The 23,169-nt window shown below is 34.9% G+C and overlaps 1 protein-coding gene across 1 annotated transcript in view; it reads left to right on the top strand.

The window, feature by feature from the left end:
* Positions 1 to 11,947, top strand: part of LOC108686058 — a 229,839-nt gene extending 217,892 nt beyond the window's left edge. Inside the window, exons 12-13 of the mRNA XM_018191122.1 lie at positions 11,480 to 11,605; positions 11,814 to 11,947. Coding sequence (XP_018046611.1) covers positions 11,480 to 11,605; positions 11,814 to 11,939 — 252 coding nt within the window. The 3' untranslated portion in view covers positions 11,940 to 11,947. The remainder of the gene's footprint in view (positions 1 to 11,479; positions 11,606 to 11,813) is intronic.
* Positions 11,948 to 23,169: the final 11,222 nt, after the last annotated feature.

Below are 23,169 nucleotides of genomic sequence, written 5' to 3'. Positions count from 1 at the left end.
TTCTTCGTTTGAATCACTTCCATCGATAGACATGAACTCGGTAGTAGAGTCGGGATATCATTGGAGTAGATAGTCCTGATGGACTCGCTGATACCGGAAGTTTAATAGCACAATTAAAGGAAGCTCGTTTTATCTAAGTTTCTAAGTTCAGCGAATCGTATTTTCATTCTTTTATTTCTTGATTTTTTTAGAATTGGGAACGATTAGATACTTCTTTGTGCTTGAATAAAATGTGCTTGGACGTATTTAATTCTCTCCCACTTCAGAGCCTCTCTAATTAGGATTCAATTACTTTAAGAGAAAAATTAAATATCTTGCAAGATATACTGCGCGTATATCCGTCTTTATTACCGCAAAGGTAGATTGCAAAAATAAAGGAACTTTGTTATACGATCACGAAGCATCGAGAATCTAAAAATTGTGTTGTCCTTATGGATCCGCTCGTTAAGACATTCGCGCCTTTTAATGGTCAAGACTATATTCCCGCGCAATGGGTTTATGGCAAAGGACGTTGTATATGGTGCGGAAACGAGAAATCTGCTCATAAAATATGATACGTATCTTCTTATTAGGAATAAATTGTGTCCTCATTATTTCGTGCACTTCTTCTTGGTACATGCCAAGCATTTCTTGGCACACTGCGCCGGCTTGTTCTTATTTTGCTGTTTAACTCGGGGTGATACCGACCAATCGGCAACACACCTGCAACGAGATCCTCGATGCATTTGCGTGCCCGTCTGCATCGGAATGACATTTGTCTTGAGCATCTCGTACCGATCTATTTACGGAGGAGTACTCATCTGTCCCGTAATTCCGCATTATTACAGATAAGGTTTTGCTAAAATGTCTAAAATTTTAATTAGATACAAATTTAAAAGTAATTTTAATGGAACTATTAAATAATTATCTACAACGCTCAAACTGATTGCTAGAATGTCGAAACTTTTAGCGGCATTGCTCATCATACTTAAGTTTTCTACGTAATTATTTTATAATGATCAACAAATTATTATCAAGATCTGTATCTAACTCTGTATCTAGATTCTGTATCTAGATTTTTAGATACTTTATCAAAATTGTCTTTTCCATGTAGGAATCATCATTGTATGATGACGTATAGATTAATTAATTATTAGCTATTCATAGATTCAATTATTGTAGATTCTGCTGATAAGTTTATCAAGTTCTATTTCCTGCGATATAATCTATTATATGAAAATTTAATAATATACGCATAATATACAGATCTGAAAATGTTTTGCGGTATTATGCGGGGATTTAATATTTTGCAATCAAAAATATTTATGCCAAAAGTAATTTAAATTTACGAGGCATGTATATAATATTCATTATAAATGAATGTTAAATACGGAACTTCGTTTAAATTTTATTAATTTTTATGCAACGTGTGTATATTAATCTTTGAGGACTATTGCAGTGATGATTTTTGACGTGATTAAAATTACTGTGCTTCTTACATTCCGTAACTTGAATTGTAAATTTGAAGAGAAATGTTAGGTGATACAAATACGTGATACAAATATTCCGAGCATTTAACGAGCGCCATTTTAAATAAGATCATAAATTGAAAGCAATATGGTGTTGTCAGATTTTTATCGGACTACGTAATGCTGCAGCCCATGATCCTTATATTATGCAGACTCATACTAGTATTATAGTATAGTAATAAAAGCTTTAACTAGTTGCCACACACTGAGCGTTTCACTTCCTAAGCGTTAATGATTATAACAAAAACATTATTTTCTCGCACGCATAAACCGATAGTCAATACCATAACTATAATTCACCCAGATCGTAATGTCTGCTTTCATCAATGTTTATGCAAATTGAAGAGTTATAGTTGCTGGGAGAAATTAGCATCAAGCATGCATATTCTGTAAGATGATCTCAAGTAACAGTTTTCATTCGTATAATAATAGCTTCAACGTAAATGTCAATATATTTTGCTTTTAATTTTCGCGTGTGTATAGAGTTTGTCTCTTTCAATATATAATTATCAATATATAATTATCCTTATCACGATAATTATTATCCTATGTGCAAGCAATTAATTTAGAAAATTAGTAAGACAGACTACGAGATTTTAGAAGCTATCACTCTTTCTTCATCCGATTATTATCTTTGGTAGATTTTTTCCTCACTCTGAATTGTATATCGGAGTGTATCATCGTGTCGTGTCTCGTTTGCAGTCTCATCTTTTCTGCGACAAGAAGGTGGATGAGAGACCGTGGTAAGAGCAGCCTTTGGCGGTGCGATTATTCATTGAGACGTTGATTGCGCGCATGACATACATACATACCGGCCCTACCATCAATATCTCCAGCTACCAGCCATCCAGACGAATTTTGGTTCTTAGCTTTTAAATCTACATGAGTCTTTTAAACCGCGGTTGCACGAAATAATCTCGCAGTGTGTGTTGCGCCCTTAACGGTCTCTAAAAATCTCAAATAGCTCATGAATATAAAGTATTCCAATTTGTCTCCTCCGATGACCAACGATCGGCGAACACATTCAATCATTGACTCGCGATTTATATTCGCCGATTTATATTACGCGACGCTTAGAATTAAGTCTCTGGCGAATCAATCTTCAGACAAAAGTATCATATTCGCTGATGTGCACGCGATATCTCCGCTTCAGATTTTATTCACGACCGATACTTACCGATAAATCTCATCTCACGATGTTCCCACATTTCGTCTCTCAGTGTCTCCCTGTTGACTGATAGCGTGCTGTCAAGTTTGCGTTCAACTTGACAGCACGCGCTTGTGCGGCATCAGGGAATTCAATACGCCAAACGATTCGATCTTCCGAGTTCCTCAAGGACTGACTCAGAGTACGATGCAGGTCACAAGAAAATGATTAACAGTTACCGTTCATTGATATATGACGGACATATGTGACATGGCAACTATCGTCATAAAATTATTATATTGTTCTTTTAAAATATGACTTGGTATTTTAAATGGACTTTAAACATCAATATAACGGAATAATATTTCAAGATTAATAACTTTTGTAGCACCTCCAATTTTTAACTTTTTTATATTAAATATTGAATTTTACATTTGGAAAGTTTCTACATTGAATATTGGACTAATTGTAAGACAAATTTTTAGTTGAAAATGAACGAACCAAAAGAATATGATTATATCAATTAGAATTATGATAATCTTACTTAAAATTGTGATTCAACCAACAAATTCTGATTTATCCAAAATTCTAATTAATGCAATCAGATTATTTCTGCAATAGATTTTTACTAATAACCATTTTTATTGATAATTTTTATATTGATATGAAAAAGATTGCATAAATTTTTTATAAAATATGTGACGTTATACTTGTATGATATCTTTCTCTTATTTTTCAGAAGGATTACATATTATATATCAAAATTATATTGTTAGAATAAGATGTAATATTTTATATTTTCTTTTTCTCCTCATCCATCGTTTGTAATATCTGTTGCAATGATTTGACTTCTATCTAATTACTACATCAATCAAAATTGATCATATCGACAATCGTCCACATGCATTTTACGTTATGGTTCAATTGACAGGACATACGTCGCGCGAAACGGAAATCAAACTTTGAATGATAGCGAATCGCGGATTCTCGCGTGGGCGGCACCGACGATCGACCGCATCGAGCCATTAATCCTAGCCGGATTCGCGGCGTACGGATCGGAGAAACAAACCGCTTGTCCCATAGTGAGATGGTATCAACGTCAAAGCGCGAAAAATGATCGAACGAATAAATCTCACGTCGAACCTCACACTGTACAGTTCCTCTCAAATGGCGCCTCGCTTCTCTCGATTGTTCTTTATTGACAATCAATCCTTTCTAACTCCACGGGGCGCCTTGATATTATAAAGTTCTCTCCTGATAAATTTTCTGGGAAACGTTTTAGCTACATCAATTGCTTTATCATAGTCATATTTATTAGTGTGATTTTACTAATTGACTGTAAAACATTTGATCTTATAATTAATTCTCGTTTTATGAGGATTTGAATCTTTCTTGGGAAAAAGAAAAATTCATTCTGAAATTTATTCGAAATAAAAGTGAGTATGATTCCTCCTAAAATAATTAAGAAAACTATTTGATAATGTAATAGTAGTGTTGAAAAGTAATTCTGAATTTTTCCACATTTTCAAAATGAGCAGCAAAAGATTTGGACTGAACAAAAAAGATTCAGATTGCAGACAAAAAGTTAAGCTTTAATGATACAATGTATAAATAATTTGGCACAAATTTGTGTTTATATATTTGTGGCTTTTTACTTATCATTTTGTTTCAATATTCATTGTCGTTATTCTCCATGTATGACAATAAATAATCTGTATGACTATATCGATGTTGATTCCAGTTATCTGAAGCTTGAACTAGTGTCTGTCGTAAACAGTTAGGCATTCTGAACCTTCACGGGTTAATTGATTATGTATATACCTAACACTTTCAGTTGTGCAGCTGAAAATTAGGTGTTAATTTTGCTCGTTAGATCGCGGTTGAAAGGCATCTCGTCGAATATTCGTGCCGCATTCAGTAAGAATACGCATGCGTCACGCGGACGAAGATAAATTGTGAAGCTACTCGTCGAGGGTGAAACTTTCAATTAATCGTGCCTTGAATACCGGCGGTGAGTCTCTCTGTCGACAAATCGGCGACCGCGCCATTCGTTTTTTAATCAGTCTTGGGCACCTCGAAAATTCAAATTAACCATACGTCGAACTCGATGATTCGATGAATCATCCTTCGAATTGTTAAATTGTCTGACTTCTTCGTTAAAGTTATGCATTTTGCGCTTTAACAGGTCGTACATATGTCTGCCGAACGCAATCTGTCTGCGTGTCCATTCAAGTTGTTAACAGAGTGCCGCCGAAGCATTTCAGTTTACGATCGTTTCAGGAATTCATACGTGCCAATCGTATGCATTAAGCGCGATGTGTTAATTCGTAACGCATATGATCGGCCGTAAGAAAGTAGCATGTGAACCGGCGCGGATAGTTCTGTCATCGCGAATAAAAATTCGGGTCTCGGTAGCCCTCGGAGCTAAGCGATCGTGTTCCTGGTTCGTCGTCCTCTTTCCTTTCGTTCGCCGACAAGTCGTGCCGCCGCGAATCTGGGACGATAAAACGAGGCTCGCGTCCCGAAACTCAAACGAAGCGGTGTCATAAAACGCAGGTTTCAGGAAGGTACATCGTTACCGCGACGAAGGTCTTCATCGCGAGATGAGAGGAAGAAGCGCAGAGAATCGTCTCGCTCTCGAAATATTCGTCCGAATAAAAGCATCTCCGCGGCAAAAACTCGGGATACTTTCGATCAAATTAGTTCCTGCATGCACGGTTTGCTTTCGCGTGTACGCTCAGATAATTAGCGAGATATAGAAATACTTATGACTATTCGACGCGATAACAATATCTTTTTTATTGATACGTGAGATAATAAAATTCGTAATGAAGAATACTTTACGAACGGAGAAAAATTATTGCATTAACTGGATTCTAGAAAATGAACGATTCAAAATTCTGGTTAAATCTACTAGAATTTTAGTTCAACCAAATATTTTTCTCCGTGTGGATATCTAATTCAACCGAGATTTCGTGATATTCATATTTCATATTTATATAATTGGTATTTTTAATGAAAATTTTTTTATAGAATAAATATTTTACTTTTAGAGTGGACAAATTTTTATTAACATAAAACTATGTTCAAATATCTTCATATAAATAATCTTACAAATAATTGTGCGAAGCATATATATATATATATATATATATTGATTTGTAATGATTTAAAAATTGATAGACTTTGTATGAATTTATTTTAATTTTTTAAAATTAGATATTTAATCTTTTAATAGATATATCTTCAGGTATTCATCATGTATGATTGAATTCATTTGATTTCTTCCTATTTATAGAATGTTAAAGAGTAAATTAGATGTATCTCTTTCTTTGTATACAGCGCTCAAGTTTCTCAAACGGTTCTCCAATCAAATAATCACTGTCGAGATACGCCTTTTCGTGCGTCAAGCGACGATTTATCCGAAAGGCTATTCAACCTATTCCACTCTCCTATGCATATATATTGTAGACCAGGTGGTTGAACGTCACCCACTCCCACGTACTTGCGGTCCGCGTCATTTTTTCCTCCAAACGTACACGTATCGGTAATTGGCCGGTGTTGTAGTCGGCGGAGTCATAACGACACCACCGCGGTTCGAAGTATCGAACACACTGCGTTTTCCATAACCGATAAGCGATCGCGCGGTCCACGCGCGCGTGAGAAGATGCGCCGCAGATGCGGAAGCGTCTTGGTAGAGAGCCGCGCGCAATGACGGAACCTAAATACCTATCGCCCGTTAGGCGTGCACGCTCGCGCGCGAGTTTGCACGCTTTGGCGTGTGGAGGTGAGATAAAACGCACGCGGTCCACGTCGAGGTCGCGACGCGTGAGATCGCTGCATGCTACGAGGAAGAGAAGATGGAGGAGCAGGAGGAGATGGCTGCGGCGGCGGTGCAACGTTCGTTTGCACGCTCGCACCTGACTCACCTCATACACACACTCACGCATACGTATACACGTATACACGCTATACGTGCGCACACGTGTTTACGGTATTTGATCGTCGTTCACTTAGCACGGCCCAGTGACCCGTATAACCTAAGGTCTGCTTATGATCGAAGAGGTTTCCGTGTATCTTTCCCTTAACGGGATGGTACGAGACTCAGTGTTGCATCTTACGAGAATCGTTTCGGTAGTAATAGCCGAGTGGCGTATCGAATCTCTTAACGATATTCAAATCAATGCAAGTGACTTTTTTTAGTGCGCGCGAACACGTGATTTTTTCCACTTTACACCGACAACTCCGCAGTCGGTATTCAGAACCATGTTCACCACAAAGTGAGAATTTAGCATTAAATGGATGGCAAAAGGTCTTGGTTCTTGTAATACTTTCCGCTGTGTGAATATTTATAATCTCACGAGTCTGTAGAATCTTTTGAAAGTTCATTTCGTATGGATACATTGGTACTATTCAAAATTCTACATTGTACTTTCATTCGTGTCAAGCAATGTTGTCAGAGATGTTGCAATTATGGTAAACCAGCAGCTTAGAAAAAAATCGCATACAAGTATTTCCAAGAGGATCAAGGGAGAATCAGGAAGAAGGGGAGGAAAATACGATGATAACGAGATACTCATCGCATGTCTCGCTTCTTATGGTCTTATGATTCTTACGGTTACGGAATGCAAGACGTCGGGAGTGAGCCTTCACTAATGTCGATGAATGCAACATTGGCACGATGATTTATACAGCGTTAATTTTACAACGAGACGCACGTCGCTTTTACACGGCGGTTTAGTTTTTACTTCCCACGTGCTTCACGCGCTGCTCGATAACCGATATATACTTTCGATACGAAATGACATGACGACGGGTTCTCTTCGCTCTCGAGATGGAGAAAAATTCGTAATTGGGTTAAGCATCACGTTCCGGCGTCGCGCATGAAATATTCGTACGCCCGCTTTAAATACCGGCGGTTTTTAATGCATATAATTCCCGGATGATGATATATTATAATCTTTTTATGGCCTGTGCGAAGTGTGTACATTAGTTAGCGCGTGATTTAACTTTCATTTCCCACGTTTGCCTCCCCGACCAATCGATAACTCAACGTTCGGAGTTGAGAAGTTGCAAAAACGACCGGTACTTGTCTGACACATCGGCACATCTAGTAAAAAAAAATACAAAGTTTCTGTGCCGTAATTATTCTTTTCTGTAAATGATTTACTACCATTGGACAGTATACTTTATCCTTTATCATGTAATGTCTCATCATGTATCTCTTGTTCTTACTGTTTTAAAAATGAAATTCTATATTCTTTTATTGAATAATATTTCTATTAGAAAACTGTTTATTAGAAAATAAGAATATGGCTTATATTTTATATGTCTTTTATATGTCTTATCGTCGCGTGCGTTTAGCGAAATCCAACGTTCGAGCGTTTAAGTGGACGAGACATTGCACGAGACATAAATACCATTCTCTAATCTGTACAATGAACATCCGCATATCCGTTCTTCGCATATTTACCTAGAAATCGCAACGGTGTGCGTGATTCTCGGGCGCGATCTATGCGTGAGATAAATCGTACGCGATCAAAGGCGATACGCGAAATTCGCTGTCCGCTCCTACATTACCATTCCACAGACAAGCGGTTTGCACACTCGAAGGATCCGCGTGTTGTACAGAGTTGTATGCACGACATTCGATCGGCGGCTCACCTAACGCGGCCCAGTGACCTAAATAAACCGTGGTTTGCTTATGATCGAAGCGGTTTCCATTTCTCCTCGAGTCCAATCATGCTCCTTCAAGAGGTCCACCTTCTTTGCAGAGGCGGAGTCCCCTTCCTCCTCGCTTCTGATACTCATGTGTATACAATTCTTGTCTTATATCTACAAATATCAGCGAACATTCTGCGTTTGTCTTCATTTCATCTCAAACATAATCTTTCATGCGGTGTACTTTTAAATAATTTAAATAATATACATCTTAATAATGTACAATAGAGGAGGAGTGTCTTGAGACATGTTGTATCTTGGGACTCACTAATTATTTTTTTAACAACGAGATTTTTAATCCTCAACTACTATTAGTATGAAACTAAATCTAAATTTTTAAAGAGTCCTATTTGAAGTATAAAATGCAAATAAATCTACGCGATTAATACAAAAAGGCTCCAAGTTTTCTTATCTACAATTTAGATCCTCAGTATCAATTGTACAGATGTAGAATAGTTTAGAAAATTTTTGCTTTGATCCAAATGATTTGTTGTCGAGAATTAATGTTGACTGCTCAATTATATAAATTTTTTGAACATATCTGAGGGCTGCCAACATTAAAACTCTTGTTATTGTCAAAAACGAAATTAATGTATTCTTAGATATAAATCTCTCGATACATCATAATTAAGTCTTTCTTATTATTTGTATTTTTTACGAGAAGCATTCTGAAATTGCGAAAATCGGCGACTTAAGCAAAAATTCACACAATTTGTTTTTTTGATAAAAACAAATTATAAGTAATTTTTGGATAATGTTTGAAATTGATAATGTTCTTGTTATACAAAACTTTGTGTATTTTAAGCTTATAATTTTAAACACTATCAGACAATATCATGACAGAACTCTTTTTTCTTTTTTTTTTTCTTTCTTTTCCTCTCAACATTTTCCCTTGCTTGTCTCCACTTTCCTTACCGGCGCATTCTCCTCCGGCTGCTGTTGTTAATTATCCTCGCATATTTTCCACTCGTTGTGGTAAGATTAGTCATTTATCACGCGCAATGTACGTAGAAGCGATCTAATTATCAGCAAGCTCTTCGATGTGCGCGTCGTCGTAAATTCCTTCCTAAGAAACATGCTTTGGTTCTTGACAGCATGTATGTGACAGATAAAATGATCGCGACAGATACAAGACTATGACGGAGGGTGACATCGAGCTATCAGAGATCGTATTATAAGTCAGATTATGCAGAGACTAATCTTTGATTAGGAAAAAGAAAAAAGAAATCGATAAATTGATCAGGAAATCGATTTTATCTTATTTCCTCGATCCGAATTTTTTATTGGATCGATTTTTTATTTTGTATAATAGAAAGTAACAATAAGTAAGATAGCTATTTAGAATATCTCGATTTAGATCTAGTTTCAGGATCTACGTTGCTGCAAATTACAGTTGTCGCTTTTGAGAACTTGTTTTATATAAATTTCCTGTTTTTTTTTCTTCAATTTTTTCTGTTCACTAATGTCTAATTGAGATACATGTACATAATATATTTTGACGTTTTGGAGATATTAGGAGTTACATTTTTCAATCTTTTTCTTTATAACCGTCGTCCAACGGCAGAAATATATATCTAAAATTAACGACGATTAATGCTTTGATCAGAGCGAGCATTAAGTCATCATAAGTCATAAGTAATAATTCCCCGAGCGATACGTCCATCGTTTGTTTGAGAGTTCTGGAGCATGACGGCAAATGTGGCAATATCGAGCGAGAGCACGCGTTCGACATGGACCGATCATTATCAAAAGATCATTTCTGTCGTTTGATCGTTATGTCATAATGAAGACTATGATTGCATAACAAAGAATATCGTGAACATTGGTAGAGATCTTCTTGCAGGGAGGAATTATATAAGACGTGACTAATGAGTCGTCGATTTGTGCGAGTTCGATTGTCTTGTTACATCTATTGTATTTATGATCGAAATGGAGCAACATATTCTTGAGAACATATTTACGTATCCCGTGTGTAATATTACTGAGTGATATTGCTGTAAATAATTCCCACTGACTGCGAAGTTAGAGACAGCCATGCCAGAGAGCTTTAATTATCCAGCGAATTTGGATGCGCAGCAATCACTCATTATCTGGCTTTACTAAACATCGACATTTTTATAATATCAGCTGAAGCTATCCGCACTGTTTTTCGAGAATGGACTTGCGTTTTAACGGTTGTTCGGTGCAAATCCGCTTATTGTTAGGAGATTTTTCTATCCGATTTTAGCATTAACAATGCTATTGTATTCGATATTAATAATATTACAATATTACAATATTACAATAATACAATAATGTACACGTGTAGTTATTAATAATCCGGGAGTGACGCTTAAATCTGTAACATAGTTACTTGTCTATAAGACCTATTTAATTTACGTTAATTAAAAGACATCAACTAATTTTATGGAACTAAAATGATATAAAAAAGAATATTAAGTTTATTTTAATAAGAAAAATCCAAATTTTTGCGGATGTAACATAGAGAAAATTGAATTTTTTGACATTTTTGAAAGATTTATAACTGATAATAATAGATTTATTATTTAGATCCATAAAGCTACGAACGCTTACATAGAAATTTCCAAATATATCTTATGCCTCCTAAATATCAATCTTGAAGGAAAAGTTGCGGATTTGAGAGAGAATACAAGATAATTGTTACGTCCGGTATAAATTATGTCTTCGTTCCTTTTAAAACCGGTTACGTTTTAAAGCATCATTTTACGTATATGGTCTTGCGACTTATTCGATAGCTCATTAAGAAGAAGAAACATTGAAGCGATTATATTTGAAAGATAGAGTAACAATAATTAACAACAATGTTTCACAGCTTTATCACTTTTATTTCCAAAGTTAATGTCAAAATGACAAAAATAAAAAAGAGACTTTTAAATATTTGAAATATATATTTTTATGTTCTTAAAAGTTTATTAAAATCAGTTTTTATCAATAACTTACACATAAAATATGTAATTGTTCTCTCTAATTTAATTAAAAAATTTTCTATTAAATTTCTTATGATAGTTGATGATCTTAATTGCCTACATCAATAACGTTTTACGAATCAAAATTAATATAACTATGTTCGATTTTTTTGCAGGTATTATCGTGGCTTTGTAAGAAAGGCGAAGATATTCTGTCGAAGCACGCACAACATATAGCGACGAATTTGACGTCGGCACGTCTTCACGAACGGGAATTCGAGAAGTTTTACTTCACGTCGATGGTAAGTAACGTTGATTGTCCCATAGCAGTTAATGGAATCGAAAGGAGAGCCCCAAGAGGAATCGAGTTGCTCTCCTAAGAGAAGATTTCACTTTTTTCGCGACCTATTGAGCCGCCCGTCACGCTTCGATGCGAAAGAAATTCTGTCGCGGAGGACTCGAAAGGTGGTTGCAATAAGTGCGAGATAATAAAAGATTCCTTTGTGACAGGCGCGGACTGCAAAGACCCCTGCCAAGTGTGCACACTTCCTCCTTTTTTTATTTATCTGCCAGCGAAATGAAGAAATAACACGGAAGGAGTCGAGACGACGCCGAAAAAGAGGAAGACGAAAATGATTATTCCTTTCGCACCTGTAGACTTAATATGGTCAGAAAGCATGGTCTTGCAGAATAGAGAGAATGGTGCAAAACGATAGAGATATTCATTTTAGCTATGCATTCATTCCCGCAGAATGTTTGTGCAAATTAAAATCATAGGATTAAGGATAAAATTCGCTTGAACGGATTTATTTCTAGCCGGTTATTTTGTGGAAATCAAGTATCTATATTTTTTGAGATGACTCTTTATATGTCCGGTTATTTATTAATTATCATTGTTATTAATTATCATTGCGCCACATAGATAGTAGAATTTCCAGCAATTTATTAAAACGCAAGCAATCTAGCAGAAAACACGCATATAGGTTTTATATATTGTTTTGTTGTTTAGAGTACTAAAATAATATGAAAGAATTTGTTATATATATTATTTTTTTAAATGTTTGCACTTGACATTTTCTAAAATAGAAGAATAATTTTACAAATATATATTTTTTAAACTGATTATTTTTAAATATTAAATCAGTTTTTCATTTGTTTCAAATTATTATATTATGTATTATCCACAATGTACAACAGATCACTATATTATCTACTTGATTACAATCTAACTCGTCTTTTCTACTCAGTCGATAACAGATTTCTCTTTGTATTTCTTTATTATACATCTAATATTAAACGTATATTTACCTATTTATAAATATTTATTTTTTTATATTTTGAAATAATTTATCAATTATATAAAATAGTCTGAAACTTTTAATCAACAATTTAATCAACAATTATCAATAAATCGCTTTAAATCGTTAGAGCTCTCTCTATGATCGGTAAGTCGATCGGCTAATCTCGTGGCGCCGCCTGCTGGGATTTACTTTGAACGTTTCACTAGCTGACAGATCTTCACAACCGACTAAGCATCGTGCGAAAATTAAAATAGCAGGAGGAAAGGCAAGTGTAATAGCGATAATTATTTTTTTCTTGACATCTGCAACCTAGTTAATCTCGCCGATATGTAATGAGCTAGTTTGATCGTGGTCATTAATTTAAAGTAGCGAAGGCTGCTTTTCTAAATAAGTTCCGTAATTAAAGTCGTACACTTATTACTTGATAAGATAAATGATGGAGAGTCGATTAACATTCTATACAGCGAGTGAAACTTGAATCCACTACTAAGTACATACCAATTTCTTTTCTTATCAATTAATGTCGCAGTAGTATATCCACGGATTCTTACTTCCGTTTTTTGATAATGGATTTTGATAGGATTTATTGCGGATTTCAAAATTTTTCCACAGTTGTCGATATTGTGAGCATAGATTATCAAATATTTTTTAATTTTTTTATCAGAAAGCATCAATTAAATTGATAAATTCTTTTCTGTTTACAAAATTTTTATATATTGATTACTTGTAAAAATTAAAAATAATTAACTTGTTAATTTTAATTGTAATATTGTTTAGAGATAACTTAAAGTGAAAGTATATTTGAGACGTAAAGAATAATCGCATCGCATGTAAATGGATCGCGTGGAAAGATATTATAAAAAAGACAGCACAATTTCCATACACATGAGCTTAATTAAACGCGATTACATGAAATTCGGAATAGCAATCAAACGAGTCGAATAATTATAAATGTTACGCTATCAGCTTTATACCACGAGTCACACAACTTAGTGCGATAATAATACGTTAGTCCTCGGTCGGTCCATGTCGTAGAAAATTTATTGCGAAAGAAATCGGCGTTCCACGGGCGTTTTTCCTTTTTTGCGAAAGATTAAACTTTCTCTCGGCGGTAATGCCGAAGTATTACGCGTAGTACAGACAGTTTCAGGGCGCAATAAAGGCCCGTCGATGATCCGACAGACAGTTGTTACTTAATTAATCAGTCTCACAGCGAAACGTCGGGCGAACGATCAACGAGATATAAAAGCCGGTCGGCCGACGATGCAACGGTCAGTCGTACGTGGACGTTAATTAATCACGGTGCACCCACTTCAATTATCCGTTTCATGCAGGATGCGCTCGAGCGCGTGGGTCATTATCCAAAAACGTACCCATCTCTTGTACCTTCTCCCTTTTTTTTTTCCTTTCTTTTTTTTACCTCTTATGCGGCCCAATAACCCCCATTGCTACCCACACGCTGTCATAATTGTCACCGATTATGCCGCGATGGTCGAAAAGTGCATTATTTGGGTCATCTTGACGGAACTGGAACGAAGTTATTGGCGATTTATTATTGAATGATTCGCACGCGTTTCAATCCTGCACAACGAGCAAGCTGTATATGGAGCATCGAGTAATTACACGATGCTGGTGCATCAATTGAAGCCGCCGTAAATTTTATAATAGCGATGAAAACGTGCGTCCATTTAATTATTTGGAAAAGACTTCTTGATGTCGCTATATGTATTTTTGGGAATTAATATTTGATATGACCCAATTTTATATAACGTTACGAGAGACATTTACTAAAATACTCGAGACATATATTTCGTAACAGCGACCGCCTCGGTTTTTTTTTTACGAATATTTTCTATGAGTATTGTGTAAATATTGGCGACTGCAGAGTATTGTATAAATATAGGCGAGCGTATAATGCAGTTGCTGATAAGAATGCAAAAATTATCGCAGACCTTGAGCGAGGTAAGTGACGAAAGCTAGTTAGAGCTGCGATCAAAGTACAGAACGTTGTTAACACGATGGTGGAACAGGATAATGTCGAAGGACTGCCAAGGAGGAGTACTCGTAATAATGTAGACGGTCGTTCTCGTAACCCAATTACATGGGACATCGCCGGCGGAAAAGGCGAGGAAGTCATGCCAGGAATAAGAACGAAGTATTATGTCGGCACCTATAATGGCGACAATCGCAACTCATGAAATTATGGTCGATTCTGCTTCTAAGAAAGAAATTCCATCGAGTTTAGAAACCGCCGTGCCATTACTTCGCGAATCGCGGCATGATCGCGCGCGATTGTTGCGAATATGTCTGAACACTCGGCATTGAGTGTAACGTACTCTGAGGAATTTGGTAACGATCAATCGATCGTGAAAGTAGCAACAGTGTGACCGAAATGCAGCTCAATGCATACGAAAACGGAATCTTGCTCGCGATACTATTAAGTATTCGATTAATACTTTTTTTTACCAATAATTGATTATCTAAAAAACAATGTCCAAAATACGAACAAAGATATCCTGAAGATGTTTGTCTTTCAGATATCATGTCACATAATACAAAATTTGTAAGGAATTATATTTCTTCATTAAAATTAACATGTCTTAATAAATTTAACATTATAATAAATTAACACATTTTATGCATTTATCATAAAACACACACACACACACACACACACACGCGCGCGCGCGCGCGCGCGCGCATACACGTGTTTATTATGTTTTAAAAAGCATTATTCTTATGTTATTTGTTGAAGTTGTTTTAATACTAAGAAATATTGAATATCAATTTACACAAAATATTGAAATAAGTCAAACATATTATGTTAAACTAACACTCGGATATGTTAAAAATTCTACACAAATTTTAACAAAGACTTGAGTGGACTATTTCTAATGCAGATACAAAATTTTTTTTTTCTATATTTTACTTAACTTTACGAACAGGATGCAATTTTGTAATCGTATAATATCTAGTTAATCAATCATGCTGTTTATTTTCTAAAATAATAATTAAATTCAACAAATTTTTAATGTTTTGATAACGTTGTAATATAAATCATCTGTTGTTTTATATTTACTTCAATATAAGTAATTATATTAATATCTACGTGTGAGAGAGGAACGACCACACGTTACATCCGGTCAATGTGCTCATCAATACCACCAGTGTTAAGCGCGTGTCACGAATCGCGATCGGGAAACCGTTTCAAAATTCAATTGCAAAAGCATAAATCGGCACAAGGCAGTTATGCTCGTTAATTCACCGTACTTGATGCGCAACTTTCCATCGTAATCGTCACGCGATAATCAAGACGACGATGTGTTGACCGCTATCTGATATATCGCATAGATGGAACATCCTTTTCGCAATATTTTATACTTTGAGTATTTATACAAAAATCCAGACCGTAATTACTGAGCTTCTTAATTTAGAATTGACCTCAGTTGGGACCTTAACTTCAAGTCAAGATGATTCTGCATATCAGATGGTTAAATAAGTTTAAAAATTAAATCTTAGATTAACGGTTTTTTAAATTAAAAAAATAAACACGTTTGGTTGTAGGAAATTAGAAAATTATAGATACTGTTAATCGAGACTCTAATAAATGATCGAAAGAACCTTCGTTCATCATAATCTGCATGATGCAATAATTTAATGCAAAGTATACATGTCGCATTTTTAAATATAAAATTTTATTATTATTTTAGTTCTTCAAATTCAGTTCTTCAAATTAATATTTTTAATAATTTCTTATTCTTGATTTTGCGTATTATCGAATCCTGTTTTTATCTGAGATAAGATCAAAGCTCTTTCGTACTCGGTTCAATTACTAACGCTTACTCAGTATCAATTCAATTGAATGTGTTTATTAAATGCTAAGTAGCAGTTATGGGAGCGTACGGGTTGGTCCCTCAATTTTAGGGTGCCTATCGCGCGGAACTGCCTACCACGCCGCGTGAAAGCGTGTAATCGCCTAATCGTGCTCGACCCCACGCGTAACACCCACTTAATACACGATAGATTTATCTCGGACAAAAGGAAGACTGTCCTCATCTGAACGCAACATCTGTTGCACAATTAACACCCTATCGTTTAATTGATTTGCGACGGTGCTCTGTTATAGAAATCGTTAAAAGTTGATCGCAACATTTTCGGCTTTACAACAATTGCAATTTACTTGAAAATATACATGATATCGTATCGTAATATACTGTGCAATATGCTCATAAAATCGACTCTTAACGACTCGAAGACTTTTAAATAGAACCGATAAGCTATATCGCATTTTTTTGTTGATAAGAGAACAACGAAACAATATATATAATGACACTCTTCTTTATTGCAAATAAAGTATGCATCGCTGGTCAAGACTTATTTTTGTTTTCAACTTATATATAACAATGAGCTCAAAACGATATTTTTACATTGTGACGATTCGTTTAACTGGAATTCTTATGTTCGGTCGAGTTTTTTTCTATGCGAATTGTGTAATATTATATAAATATTATGTTTGCTCTTTTCAACAACTGTTTTTTTCAAATCTGGTACACTTATAAACCATTTCGTGAGGAATGACCTTTGGAGGGCCATTCCTCTACAATTTCACGCGGCCCCGTAAAAATGGCGATTCAATGTCGTCTGTGAGTTGCCTTTTTCTCATAGCACGCAGTCCTACAACACAATGGTCGACATTGTGTTACGCAATGCGCTTTATACTTTTGTTTCGAAGAAGAAACCGTAAAATGCCCCGCCTTCTTAGTGTTTAATGTAACGGGTCATGACAAACCTAATAAACAAGGCTGAGAGACCTTGGAACGTAAGGCGCGATTGTGCGCGAATTGTGCTTTACATGCAAATTGCGCTATCGTTGTTCTCACTCTATGACGTGATAGCTGTTTCTAGGAATATTTGTTATCGCAATGAATTTTATTTCGATTTTGATTCTTACGCCAAGGAATTTTTTACAAAGGTATCACCAAGTAAAACTCTTATTTAAAGAATAGTATTATGACTATGCCAATAACGATAATGAACGCAAACAATTATAATATTCGTTGAAGTTTAACGATACGTTAACGAGCAGTGGGAATACTGCTAAAGATCGATAAAGTTTTACGACCATGCAATTAACTCCTTGCAGTTTATTATTTTAAATACTTTCCAGCATTTATCGTAAAGCAATATAATATGTTCTTTAGTTTAGAAATTTTTTAAATCACCTAAGTAAATAAATTTTATTTATTTATCAAAAACATAGATGAGGCACTTTTTAAATTTTTTCAGAGATAGTTTTCTATTAAGTAAATAGTGAAAGTATTTCTTATTTGTTTATTTTTTTATTAATTTTTTTTTAAATTTACTAAAATGAAATAATATATATGTATACTGTGTATCGTTTCTAAAGGTAATTAAACATATGACATTATTTTAATAGAATATATTTATTTTAACTTTGTATAGATATTGGAAAGTACATATATGTGAATAAGTGGTGCTCTAAAATACTACCGTCAAGAATTGTAAAACGAGCAATTTATTTAACATAAGAAAATGTCAGCCCGAAAGAACTTATGTTTGAAATATCGTTCTGCACGAACGAGACACGTTTCTCACACCCATTACCACGCGGTTCAGTGCCAAATAGAAGAGAAAGGAAGGCGAAACTGGAGGTGACATCTTGCGAAGGTCATCGTACATACACCTCGAGGCTCACCTTCCGGCGTAAATTAGGAGACGATGAGAGAGAGAGGCAGGTTTCGCTCTACTTCGAGCCATCGATTAACCCATATTTCTGAGGTGCATCGCGTTTTTTTTTTCCTATTGCATCTACGCGCGCAATCTATGTGTAACGCGCCTTCTCCATCTCATATCTTCCCAGTGAATGCAGCAGTGAACCCACATGCTGCTCTTGCGCACGCACACGCGTGCGTTTGTGCATACGAGGAACCCATGTCGTTGCATTGCGTATTTATCGAATGACAACTCGGCATAGTTTCAGTAAATCCCGTTTGCTAAACGCTTCTTTGCGCTGCAGACAGATTTGTTAGAGTGAATCAGCAAAGCGCTGATGACGGCTAGCGTATATTCAAGACCGCTCATTCTTGAAGTCTAAACATACGCGAGACAAACGAGCGATGTCAAGGAATTCCATTATTCACCGTTATGAAAGTGTAAATTATGAACGTACGTTCAAATTTGATAATACATGTAACTTAGAAGTGTATCATTACATAATAGTAAAGAAACTTTACTATTAGTACTGCGAAAGTGTATCATCTGTTAAGTAACTGTAGTAGAAATTACGTAAATCATTGACATTGAATATTTTATATTTTCAAATGGATGATTTTTTTCAATTGTTATCATAATTATTTTATGGTCTTTAAATAGATATTTATTAAATTGAGCATTTCAGGTGAATTACTTTTCAATTGTTATAATTCTTTCTTATAAATCTTTGCGGTATTCATAGTCTATTTTCTTATTTCAAGATTATCTTAAATAATATCTTAAGATGCTAATACGACCATCTGATCTTGTGGCATTTTAAAATTATATTTAAGATCTTAAATATAAAAACCGACTATGAATATCTTTGAATATTTATTAGATTAAACATCTCAATTTTCACTTTTATCGTAATTATTTTATGATCTTTGAATATTTATTAGGAGAAGCGATTCATTTTGATCTCAGCCAGTCATTCCGTTACCGACGAATAAATACATTACAGTTTTACCGTAATATATTTTTTTTATTGATGTTACGGTATATCCGAGATCAGTCTATCCCTAGTTCGGGAATCTTGAACTGGTCGGCCAGGGCCACATCACGTACGTGCTCTTCATGAAAAACGAAGTGGGTGACCCGTCGTTCGTACCGACATACGTACATATATGCTCGTTCGAACGTGTACTACCTGTACTGCGTAGAAATGAGTGGAAAATGTAACTGTACCTTCGGTTCCTCCTTACACGATGTTATTATTCATGAATTGTCATAAGCCGGATTCCTGAACCAACAAATCGCCGATCCCTCGACCGACATAGTTCTCATGCTGCTTTGTCTATTAGCTTGCATAATTTTCTTTTTTGCATATTACTGATGTTTTTTTTGCTTATATTTTTTCTATACTGTTTCTTGTACGTTGCAATGTGACAAATTGATTAATAATAACAAGACGAAACATTTATTTCGCCAGTAGCAAAATATAGATATATTTCATATTGTTATTTAATTATCTTCATGATTTATTCATCTTTACTTTCATGCGTAACAAGAATAAATACTATTACAAGGCTAAATGCAGATTGTTGGATAAAAAAACTCGATTTCAATTATATAATTGATTTGTATAATATATCTGCATTTCACATTTAAATCCAGCTGACACTGAATTGTTAGCTTTCTATTGTTGAGATAATCGAGATCACTCAGTTAATCAGTAACATAATCCGTGCATAGAAAGCGGTTATTACCGATACGATCAACGTAAGCGGATCCGAGAGCACGGAGGACGTAGGCTATATCTGCATTCCTAGTTGGATATTTGCGGCTAGGAGGCGATCGTAATGAGAAGCCAAGCGTTTATGGATTTGCTCAAGGACGTTGAGGTTACAACTGATGACACGAGTTCATTAGCTCAGAAGAATAATGCGACATTCGCATAACAAACAATGTACTTGCGCGTGCATACAATGGTGCATTTGCAATGAAAGTGCCTCGTATAATTTAAGTTGCGCGCCACCGAGAGAATTCTACTTAAGCGGCTTGTTAGTTAGATTAAGGAACGCAAGATAGTGTTATTTTAACAAAAAGGGACTATTACGCTGTACAGCTATTATATTGCTTGCACCTCCTTTATGAAAGTGAAATACAACAAGAGAGATGTTAATGACTGATGATTATTTCATTATCTTCTGTAAAAATGTTTATGTATGCTGTTTATCTTTTTCAAATAAACGAAGTTTTGAAAATAATATTTCTTAAAATTTATTCTGTGAAAGAAGTTCTTCCGCGCGCGAGTGTACTTTATATCGAATTTTTATATTTTTAGAATTCGTATGAAACACTTGAACTGGTTTTCTTTTGAATTTTTAAATATTTTTTTCCCTGGGTTACATAAGATAAATGAGATATATAGATATAATCAATCGATCATATACAGAATGTATACAAAATCCGTTATAAGGCGCTGAAATCAATACGTCGCGTATGTACAATGTACAGTTACATCAGTCTCAGAGTACGTGAGATGGATTTGATGATAATGGTAGATTAATGTGGATCCCTTTTTTTACTGCCGCATCGGGTGTCACATGGTAATTTCACAGGTTCCGACATTGAAATATCGATCAAATTCCTGTTCCCGTTGCATTATGTCGCACTCATCAACATGATTCAAGGGTAAGATAGGAGTTCGGATCTGTAGTGGTTTTTTCTCGAATAACGTGAGAGAGAATTAATGAGCCATAGACGATGAGAGTTGCGTATACTGGAATCAGATATCGCGAAGAAAAATGCGCTCAACGCAGATTAGCAATGATCTTCAATGCATCCATCGCGACATGTAGTTAAGTAGTTGATTATTACAATAACTAATTCACATGCGTTGAATGTACTTTTCAATGTTATCTATGATTGAACGAGAATGCATTTTTAATTGTTTAAAATTAATTAATCATTAAATTGTTAAATGAGATTTATTCATTATAACTCGCGGATGAGTTGCTGCACGATTATACGAAAACATAAATTTTCTCTTAAGCATAATCTATCAGCCCACAAAGAATATACTCATTATCTCACGTGTGCCATACTTTTTGTGTAATTATATTTATAGGATTATATATCTTTTCTAATTAACTGCTTTAATTTCTCCATCATTAGTATACATAGAATGATTTAATGTTACTTTCAAGATTTTTTTCAAAATTCTGTATTTATATTGCCAAAATATTAAATTTTTAATATTTACCTATTAATTATGGTAAAAATCCACACGTATCATATACTTTTTATTTCAGTAATCTATATTTATTACTCATTTTTCAATGTAAATTTTATTGATGCCAAAAAGGCGATGAGTGTTTCAATCTCAATTAAGGAAATTAATTTCAATAGATTAATAAAATTTTAATGATTTTATTAAAATCCATCTTGAACTACTTCGTTATTCTCGCCAAACTTCATGATTAGCCTAATATTTTATATCGTAACGAAACGGATATTAGGCACGCTCATTAAGAACAATTATTATTAGCATGGAATTATGATAATTCAGCAATGTACGAGCTGGCGATTATTTCTGAACTTGTTATCCGCGCGTACTGATCGCGTGCGTTATAATTAATGGTGACGTATGCGATCATTAACGGAGAGGATCGTGAGATCACGTGTCAAAATAAATGAGCGGACTGTGCCAAGCAATTAATGAAATCCTGTCTGCACGTGCGTAAACGAATTCGCACGCGACTCGAACAAGAATGCTGCACCCCCCCCCCCCGCTCAAAATGCATATGTAAATTAGATATACAAAGGTTTCTTAAACGTATCGAGATTGGAAATATGTATCGAAAAGAATTCGCGCATTTTTTTTTTGTATTATTTTTTGTATTATCACAGCTACAAATTATGTAGCTGTGATAAAAAAAGTTTGCAGATAAACGCTTTCTAAATACCTTTTATGGATTGAAATCCATGGATCAATCTTTATCACCTGTTTTAAGGTTTACATTTAAAAATCATGAGAACCATTTCCAAAAGAGAAAGTGCTTTCACAGATGATGAAAGAATGATTGCATATGAAATTTCTATTGATTACAGTTCTCTTCTATTAGAATAAATACAACTTTGCGAATTATTATTGTTTATTCTTCGAAAACATATGATTTTCTTATTTTTTATAGAGGCTAGAAAGGCTAAAGGTCTTAATCACGAATGCAAAATACATTTTTTGCATATCGAGTTGATATCTCTTAAAATAAAGATATAAATAGATCTTGAGAATTATAGCGTCGTCGTTTTTATCTTTTCAAATTTTGTTATTATTAGATGAGTTTAAGATACCACGTGAAAAAATTCGTATAAAATAGAGAGAAATATCTTTCGAGCTCGCTCTGAAATGTTGTAATGAGGAAGCATTAGCGTGCTATCTTCTCTCTTTGACATAGTTAGCCAAGAAGAAAAATCCGGAAGATAGGTGACGGTCTACAGCAATGTGCACCTCAAAGTGAAACTTTACACCGGGCGTAAACTCACAAACGGAAAACGATATGCGCAGGTCCGATAATGTTTTCGCAAAGGCAAACTGCGTCCATTAATGACATGCGGGTCGCTTCCTTCGATATTGATGTTTGACTGCGCATATGTATTCGAAACAAACATGCCATAATTATCGGAAAATTATGGAAATACCGTTATAAATGTGAATTTTTTATGATTCTTTTAAACACACGTTTCCTCTCAGCGAGGGCGAGGAGCGCACTGATACAATTTCAGTCTCTCCTTGATGAAGTGAACAGCTTGCTGAACCTTGGTTCACGAAACATTGGCATTAGCAA

The sequence above is a fragment of the Atta colombica genome, unplaced genomic scaffold, assembly GCF_001594045.1.
Source record: "Atta colombica isolate Treedump-2 unplaced genomic scaffold, Acol1.0 scaffold163, whole genome shotgun sequence".
NCBI lineage: Eukaryota > Metazoa > Arthropoda > Insecta > Hymenoptera > Formicidae > Atta > Atta colombica.
The sequence above is the reverse complement of the archived record's forward strand: the minus strand, read 5'-3'. Positions and strand labels throughout refer to the sequence as shown.